General features: G+C 48.4%; 1 protein-coding gene across 5 annotated transcripts in view; it reads right to left on the reverse strand.

The window, feature by feature from the left end:
• Positions 1-9,032, reverse strand: part of MIER2 (MIER family member 2) — a 13,308-nt gene that overhangs the window by 3,309 nt on the left and 967 nt on the right. Inside the window, exons 1-11 of one of the 5 annotated variants that reach the window (XM_017743873.1) lie at positions 7,798-9,032; positions 6,311-6,398; positions 5,629-5,777; positions 4,812-4,937; positions 4,038-4,161; positions 3,276-3,385; positions 2,618-2,687; positions 1,668-1,834; positions 1,152-1,233; positions 964-1,058; positions 1-182 (exon numbers count right to left, since the gene is read on the reverse strand). The exon at positions 7,798-9,032 is cut by the window's right edge and continues 967 nt beyond it. In XM_017743873.1, coding sequence (XP_017599362.1) covers positions 1-182; positions 964-1,058; positions 1,152-1,233; positions 1,668-1,834; positions 2,618-2,687; positions 3,276-3,385; positions 4,038-4,161; positions 4,812-4,937; positions 5,629-5,769 — 1,097 coding nt within the window. In that variant the 5' untranslated portion in view covers positions 5,770-5,777; positions 6,311-6,398; positions 7,798-9,032. Of the gene's footprint in view, positions 183-963; positions 1,059-1,151; positions 1,234-1,667; positions 1,835-2,617; positions 2,688-3,275; positions 3,386-4,037; positions 4,162-4,811; positions 4,938-5,628; positions 5,778-6,310; positions 6,399-6,968 lie in introns of those variants that run through there. The other 4 variants (XM_017743872.1, XM_017743875.1, XM_008641026.2 and 1 more) reach the window with 4 other exon arrangements.

Raw genomic sequence — 9,032 nt, forward strand, 5'->3', positions numbered from 1 at the left:
AGCTTCACTGGGAGGTTAATATTACTAATTTTAGTGTGAGAATATTCCACGCACGTGGCTCCAGGGTGGAGGACGTACTTCTTCCTTCCTAGACGAGTCTGCTGAGTGAAGTAGTCATAGCGCTCTGATTTTTTCCACATGTAGTAATACTCCACGCACTCGCCCACCGACCGGGTGCGGACCTGAGGAGAAACACCCCAGTCAGGACAGCCACCCCCATCCAGGTGCATCTCCTGGAGCAAGGAGCTATTTTCCCATTTAACCAGCACAGAAAATTAAAGTGCATTACAGTGATTTACATGGCTATGGACACATTGCTGCAGAACAGAAGCACGTACTGAGGTTTCCGAGGTGGCCAGAGAAAGAACTCCCCACAGCACACAGCTGTTGTCACAGACCCGTGTGGGTCACACACACTCGTGCAGGACTTTCCTGCGCTTCCAGCAGCAGCACACTTAGCAGAGAGAGCAAACCTGCATCCATTGTCACTGGCCAGCGTCAACATGCCTACAATTAACCAGTGGTAGAACTGGACTCTCTGGTTCTGCCAACTCCCAGCACAGCAGCATGTCCCGGGGCCCAGCTCTCCCTACAACAGCACCTGCCATTCTAGAGGACCCCAGGGGACTTTACGAAACATCCACATGCTCAACTCACTCATTCACAGAAGTACTGCAAGGGCTGAGAGTTTGGAAAGAACTTTTGAGACTCCAGAAAGGGCTAATCAGTAATTAACTGACATCACTCATGCAGGTCAGTGGTGTTTGTGACTTCTCCCACCTGGAAAATAAGGCAGAGCAGGGCAGTGAACAGCCCATCACCTGCTGGCATGAGTCAACACAAAGCCTGGGATTGGAACTCGGCCATCCTGAACTCCCTGCGTCAGCCGAGGCCCAAAGCACATCTCTGGTGCCCAGTCACTGCCTCCTTCCCCTGCTCCTGACCTGGGGGGAGCAGCCTTACCTTGTTTGCTTGGATAAGGTGAAAGTTTTTCCCATGGACTCTAAAGCCATGTTCAAAATTTCTACATTCTTCCTCGCTCCAGGCACAAAGCTCATCTGTAGCAGAAAGAAAGAGGAGTTGGAGGAGATGTGCAGAATCTTGAAAGAGTTCCATGTGCCCTGATGAACCGAAATAAGGGGAGTCCTCACCTCTGATAACCTTCACGTTGAACCGTAACCTCCGCAGTGCCTCTTCTGCATTGAAGTTGCATTTCACCAGCTCATACAAAGCCTGGGAAACAGAAGGAAATCACTCACAGCACGTACCTGAGCAACACACCACAAACCAGCCTGCCCGTGACTCACGTTTGTCTCGTAAAACTTCTATTTCCCAGGAGCCAACTTGCTGCTAATCCCAGCTTGACCACCAGCAGAGATTATCCCCCTTTTTAAGGGACTGGATTACAAACCCTGGGACTGGACAAATGTAGTTCCACCAGAATCTAACCTGGCTAGATCGGAGGAATACACAGCTGCTCTGAAATGGTTGATCTGCTGACTTTTCCAGTCTTCCCAACAGAGAGGGTGACCGCAGCTGGGCACACACCCTCACTTATCCATGAGGATCACTGGAGTTTGACCTCATTCTGACCTCTGCAAGGAACGTGGCACTGTTGGGCCAGCACCACCTGGGTCTGTGTGTGCTGCAGGAGTCCCTAAGCTCACCTGCTCATTGTCCTTGACCACCTCTCCCTCTGGCAGGCTGCTGCCGGACAGCTCGTCCCACTGCCGCTTCACAGCGCGGTACAGGAACTCTTCCACCTCCCTCTCAGGGAGGATGTTCGGGTCCCAAAGCAGCTGATCTTCATTCTCATAGGCTAACAGAAAAAGCACTGAAATAAGATAATCAAACAGAGAATTCTGCTGCTTTTTGAGAAGTGGTCTGCATGGACATGCATGGGGAAGACAGAGGAAGGAGGAAATCTTTGCTTGGTACTCCAACCCGGCAGTAGAGATGACAACCATCCCTCAAGGCACTGCATTTTCCCTCCTGATTTTGGAGGCAGATAAGCTCTTTATATCTCTTTTAGGGCCCTTGGCACAGGCTCAGCTTGTTTCCATTGTTTCAGAAAGGTTGGCTGACAAAGTTTTTGTCATCACATTCTCAAAGATTACCGCTTTGATTAATTAATCCTGGCAACTAAAGACCCTTTTAGCTTTCTTGTCCAGAAGCTCAACAAGCTGGCGCTCATACTGCACTCATTATTGGACACAATCTGCAAATCAAGGCACCTCTGTCTACTCTGCAGACATCCCAAAATCAGAAACAGATAATCTCCAGGGAGCACTGAATGCCACTAACTCACTACTTAAGGAAGATGTCAGAGAGAATAAATCAGAGCATCCCCAGATGGGTATTCCTTCTCTTTGGCTACAGCTGAGACCCCCTCCTGCAAACCTGTCACACCAACCCAGTTCTCCCTGAGCTTCACCAGTTCTGTACCTGTGTTCCCAGCCCGATTAAATCAGGCTCATCTAAGTCAGTACATCTGGATGTCACTGAAAGCTGCCAAGCCTCCTGGAGACACAGAGCAGGACTGGTGATCCAGAGCTCATCAAATCCCCCTGCCAGCAGCCCTACACCCAAACTAGGCACAAAGAAGAGGCTGCCTTACCTTTTTGCCTGTGCCTGTTTAAGCGGAGGATGGGAACAGTGGCCTGGTACTGAGGTCCAACCATGATCTCCTGAAATCCCACGACAGAGAGGTGAGAAGATTGAAATGGGAAATGCTCCACGCAGGCTGTACTTCATGATTTAGGGACTACACCACTACAAGGCTGATTTATTTACTGGTAGCCCCCTCTGTCACTACTATTTCTAGTGAACCCTGACTATTTGAAGAAGGTTTACTACGAACCAGATGATACTGTGGGGACCCTCAGCATTTATACAGTTTTAATGTAAAAGATCTATGGCAAAAAGCTAAGGCTGGAGATAAAGCAATGCAGAGGTTTCTCCTGCAGCCTTCACAGCCAGGATGAATTTGGAAGCCTGCTCCTCTCTTTAGAAAGATGGTTTCCCCTCAGTAAATCCTGCTGCATTTCACCTTTGTAGGGTTGAAGATTTAATTTACCAAGGCACAACAGACTTCCCGTATCTGAAGCAGAAGATAATTTCGAGATTGTATTAAAAACACCTCTTGTAACCCACATCTGCCACTGCCACCCACAAAATGCAAGGCATCAAGAAGCCAGCTGGGGAGATATCATAGTGCTTTGGTGTCATGCTTTCAACTCAGGAGTCCCCCTTCCCAGTGCAGTCAGGTCATTTACCTTCTTACACTCATTGGATGGGATGGAATCCACCTCTGAATCCTCTGCCATGGAGGAAGCACATGGAGATGAACATGGCTCTTTGTCTTCATCAGGAAGGAAGTTGTTTGCTTTGTGGGAAAGGAAAAGATCTGTAGTTATGAATTTTTTTTTATTATTCCTTTATGTTCCCTCTTCTTCCCTTCATTTTCTGTCCTAAGGTCCCTTACAGCATGGTCTACAAGGGACAGCTTACCTGTATTTTAATTTTCTCACTTGAAATAACAGAATTTGCACACTTGCCACATGGATGGCCAACCTGGGGAGCTCAGCCTCCTTAATTTTACAAGACAGCAGGAGCAATAACATCACTTCATGCAGAGTCCTTGTCACGTGCTTCAGCTTCCCACATATTTCAGTATTTAGGAACTGCCACAATACATCTCTCCACTACTACTACTGAATTTATTCACTTGTAGCGATGTCAGATGAGGTACTTATCTTTCAGACTTGCAATTACAGCAGGCAGCAAAACAATTCCCACTTTCTCAGTATTCTGAGCTACAGCTCAAGACAATTCTTCCCTCATCCCACTGCTCATCAACGCTCTGTCCTGTCCTACCCAAAGCCCGGTAATGCCTCTGCCACGCAGACAGTCCCCAGGAGGAAAAGTGGAAAATTTGATGTCAGGAGACTGACAAAATTAAGAAAGCCATTCTCACCCTCCCCTGCACATCATATGTAAAAGTGAACAGCAACTACTTAGGAACTAGTGACACATACAGCCAGGCTGGTTTGGGAATAAGTCCGATGCATCGTGGGACGTGACGGATGGAGTCAGATCGTCAGCTGAAGATTGTGTCTCCTCCTCTTCTTCCCCTGAAAGCAAATCCTTCGCTATTTGTTCCTTTTAACAACAACAAGAAAGTGAAAAATATTTTTAAATTAAAAAAAATATATGAGGGGGAGTGAGGCCTAGAGTAAAAGCATTTCTGGTCAACAGCGGCCGCATCCACAGATCTCTTCACCCTCCCACAGCTTGTCCAAAGACAGATTCTTTCTCTCACACTCCCACCACACCCAGACTATTTTCCCTAGAAGCACTTTAACAAGTGTCATGAGTGGCTTCCTATGGAAGCCAGAGAGTATGAGCAAGCGGCCCTTTCTGTAGAGCTCCACTCACAGCAAGTAACTCAAAGATCCTGAAAGAGGAAAACCCCAACCCCCCAAAACCCCCCACTTTCTACAGAATTTTGCTAGAACAGGAGGAGCCCCGGCTTCAGCTGGGAAGATACAAACTTTCCCTGGCTCTTCACACACCCCCATCGATGTGCAAATACTTGTAACCAAAGTTCCATGCAGAGTTTTTACATTTTGAAACAGATATCCTTTCTCCCTTCTCCTCTAAACACTTCACACTCATGTTTCTGCACCTGGTGTTCCTCACTGGGACACCAGAGCTAGGCAGGTACCTTCCCTTGGCATCGATCAAACCCCTCTGAAACGGGGGTAACCTCGACAGCCTGTGCAGACACCCAGGCAGAGAGCTGCTCTCACCTTATCCAGAGTCATATCAGGGAGGTTGGGAGTGATGTCATTGCTCTCACTGTCCTGCTCCGAGATGGGATCAGATGCCTCATAGCCATACAGTGCGAGCAGCTCCTCAAATGGCATTTCACTGCTCTGAGCAAGAGGAGGACAAAGCTGCATCAGGAAGAGAACAACCACAAGAGCACCACACCAGCTGCAGGAACATGGACAGGCAGAGGCAGTCAGGGCAGCTCTGCTCCTCTGGGGGCTCTGAGCAGCCTCAGGTGACACTGTTGGGACCCACTGTATCCTGTCCCTCTCAAAGGTATGGAAAAGCCAGGAACTTTCAGCCCAAAGCAATATAGTCTAGGGCATTATTAAAATACATTTATCTTTTGTTCTAGATTTCAAACAGGTGAAAAATGCCAGAAAGCACTACTGTATTTAAGTAGAGGAAGGGGAGGAACAAATCCCTGTATCAGTCTAGTGCCTGGCCTGAAGAGACACTCTCTGTCACCAAGAGCAGTTTGTGTTCCACTGAGGTCTCTGTGGGACCACCCACAGCAGCACCACGTTGGCTCATCTTTGTGAAACACTGGCCATCACCCCCAAAAGCTGGTGATTCTTCAGCAAGGAGAGCCAAGATCATCTGCCAGAGGGGCTACTTGGCAGAGGAAGGCTCCAAAATTCACTGCTGTCGTCTGTTCTCAAAACCATTCCTTCCAATCCAAATGCAAACTTGACTCATCGTTGGGTGACCTGAACCCAGCTCAAGTCAGGGCTTCACACAGCACACAAGCAACTCCAGCAGGTAATTTCACTTCCCCTCCCCTGCTGCCTTTACCTGAGAGGCACTGAAACTCTTCTCCAGCTCTTCTAAAGATTTCTGCTTCTCCTGAGTATCATCTTCCTCCCTTTCTTCCCTCACACCGTAGTTCTGGGAAAGGATCTCTGCCAGGTTCAGTCGATGATCAGCTGAGCCCATTGACACAACTGCAGGGATCAGAAGAAGTTGGATACTAGCACCACCACGGATCAAATCCTGAGATGCAACAAAGCCAGGGATGATCCCTTCTTGTGTGTGTGCAGACATGATAAGCCAGAGGAAGAGATTAGGCAGAACAGAGAGGGACAGGGAACACAACTGGCAGCAGTCACTTCATCAGCACAAACCCCAGTTCTATCCACATTCAAGTCCCATAACTGACTGGAAGCTGAATCTGAAGGTTGTCTGAGTATTTGTGTGTCTCTCCTCACTGGATCCGCTGATGTCACAACTGTGTGAACACACTGCAGCCTTTCCTTCACCTGGGGGCATTTTTAGGGTAATCACCCCTTACTCAAGAATGTGCAAATGGACACCTGTAGGAACTTTGGCATCTTTAAGCCTTTCCTCCTCTGTCAAACAGCATGGGAATCAACCAACAGGCTCAGGAGATGTTGCAACGAGAAGGGAAGTGATCACAGTAACTTTGTGTCCTCTGGGAACTAGACCAAGAAACAGAGGGATCTGAGCCTTGAGGTACCTGCTGCGCTTTGAAGGGCGGGCTCTCCAGGACATAGGCCACGGGCTGGGTATGCGACCACCCTCGGGCTCTGCCGGCCAACAGAGGCCTTCAGGAAAAGAGAAGAACATGGCTGAGACAGCTCTCCTTAAAAACAGGACATCCCTCCACCCACTTCACCCCACCACCAAATGCAACTCATTTAAGTTCAAAGCAAAAGTTACCCAAATGCCCACAGGGCAGTGTTAGGAACCGTGCTGTTCAGAAGAGTTCATCGGGTGTATTGAGCAGTTTTTCCTGGCCTCCTCGCCTTCCCCTCAGCCCATGTGTTTCCATTCCATCTATTTTACCTCCAGCACTCTACTCACTACTTATCCCCCCACCAGTTTAAGACCTCAGACCTTCATGATTTACATGTTCACTTAAAAGAAGGACCTGGACCTTCAGCTGTTATTCTAAACACACATATCGCATCCAAGCGCAGCATTTTTAGGGGTTGACCCTTCAGGGAGCAGCCAGCCACAACACCCTGGCTTCTCCCTGATGCCCCACTGCACTCAGGAGCTCAGGGGCATGAGCAGAGAAACAGCTGAGCAGGCAGAGAAGGAGTCTGGTAGGACCACAAATGGCACAGGCAAGGTGGGAGAGGCTGAGCCAGGCAGAGCCTGAGAACAGGCACCTGCAGGGTGGCATTTGGTGCTCGGTCACAAGTTCAGGCAGCAGCATGGGCTGAAGAAAACAACCCAGACAGAACATCTGCTGCTCCTCCGGCTGCTGTGCATGGAAATGCTGTTCATCAAGTTTAGCCTAGGCAGGGAGCAAACAGGTAAACAATCAAAGCTTTTGGGTGACTGAGAGCACCTGACTGCAGAAGAAAATCCCAGTGTCAGTCCCCCAGTCCCCAGTGACATCTCTGTAGGATCCTCAGCCAGCAACAATCTCAGCTGTGCACCATCACTCCTCACTTATTCAGTGGGAGTTGGAACATTTACAGTGTTTCCAGTACGGGCCTCTTACAACTTATTTAAGAAAACACAGTATAGCTTCACATCAAAATCTATCCTCTAACAACAAAGCAAAGTATTCACCAAAAAACAGGCCACCACAGAGTGTGGGTTCTGAGTTAGTGCCTTCAACTATCAACACAGAGACTGGAAATTCCAGAACAATGAAGAAGATGCCTCCAGTCCACCATCCCCCAAGATAACCCCCACTGAGACCACTCTGGCTCCAGACAGAGCCCTACAACTGTGCACACAAAAAGAGAAGGGAGAAGTGACAGGATGATGAAAGGAGAAGGGGACAGAGTCCATTTTGAGGATGGTCATACCGGGAAATGGCTCTGTAAGTCGGGAAAGTGTCAATGCGCCTCTGTTGGGTTTTGCTGGAATGTGACCAAGTACAAAACCCTCTTGGATAAATCCTTCCAAGCAAACAACCGTGGTTTCATGGAAAGGGTGTGGTCTACCCATACTCCCTCCGGGTCCTGGACAATCTGCAGAACTCACTTGGCTCAGACAATGATGTGTAGATCAATGGCTCCTCCTTGCCTGGGGATCAATAAGGCCTCTGAAAACAAAGGCTGAAGCTGTTGACATGGATGGGCTGGCTTGAAAAGGTGTCAAGAATACTTCAGGAGCCATGAGATCTCCTATTAATAACCAGGTGCCGAAAGTAAGAGGATTGGCCACTACAACAGGGTGACAATTCCATAACTAATCAGGAGTTTAATTATCCGAAGCAGTAATGGAGCACCAGAGCAAGTGGGAATGCTGGAGTCACCATGGAATAACCAGCACTCTGTGCTAGGGCTGAGGAAACAAGAAACAGGTGATAGACAAAGCAAATGGCCCACTCCCTGCATAAATTTAAACGCAGGTGTAACGGAGCAATCCCTCAGATTATTTACAAATCCAGAAGACCACAGAAACAAGAGTCAAAGGAACAGGAGAGAAAGGCAAGTCTGGCTTGGAAACGTAACTGATGACAGAATATTGCTGACTGCACTGATTGCCAGAGCCACAGGATGTGGAGCTACTTGGTCTGAAGGTGAGGTAGGTGCAGCCTGACACTTCAAATCCAAACACCACAGAGGAGGCAGAAATGCAAGAGCATGGCATGCACCAGCAACACAGAGAACAGCTGTGGGCCAGGGTGTCACTGCTCTTCTTGCTGCTGAGGGATTCCATCACCATCAAAGGTAGCAGTGGGGAACTCCAGTTACTCTCACAGTGCACTGTGATGTTGGAAACTGGCTCCTATGCCCATGAGGCATTTAATCTTGGGGGGGCAAAAAGGGAGATTAAATTCCTTTGATCTCACTTTACCATCCCCAGTGCCACTTTCCTCCTGCTAGTTTCTGCTGCTCAGGCTTAAGAGTAACTTTCCTCTCAGAAGTTACACAGAGGTTGGTCAACTACGCACTCTCATGTTTGTATTTCTGGATGACTCCTGCACTCCCTCCTTAGGTGTGGACTCAAGGATCTGAGCAAATGGAATGAAGCTCAGCCATCATTTAGGAAACAAGGGCAAAGGCAGAGTCTGAGCTTTCTGCCCTGACAAAGGCGTTTCTCACTGTGAGGCCAGTTGTGTCTCCCCTGAGAAAACCCTCCAGACTGAAACCACTCTTGCAAAAAAGTGAGGGGAAAAAAAGAGAAATTTCCCTTTCCAGTGTTACTCTTCATTAACTAACATAGATTCCTGAGCCAGTCTAACACATATTTCAGATTCAGAGAGAAGCATT

The sequence above is a fragment of the Corvus brachyrhynchos genome, unplaced genomic scaffold (genome assembly GCF_000691975.1).
Source record: "Corvus brachyrhynchos isolate BGI_N302 unplaced genomic scaffold, ASM69197v1 scaffold219, whole genome shotgun sequence".
In the NCBI taxonomy this organism is placed as follows: Eukaryota; Metazoa; Chordata; class Aves; order Passeriformes; family Corvidae; genus Corvus; species Corvus brachyrhynchos.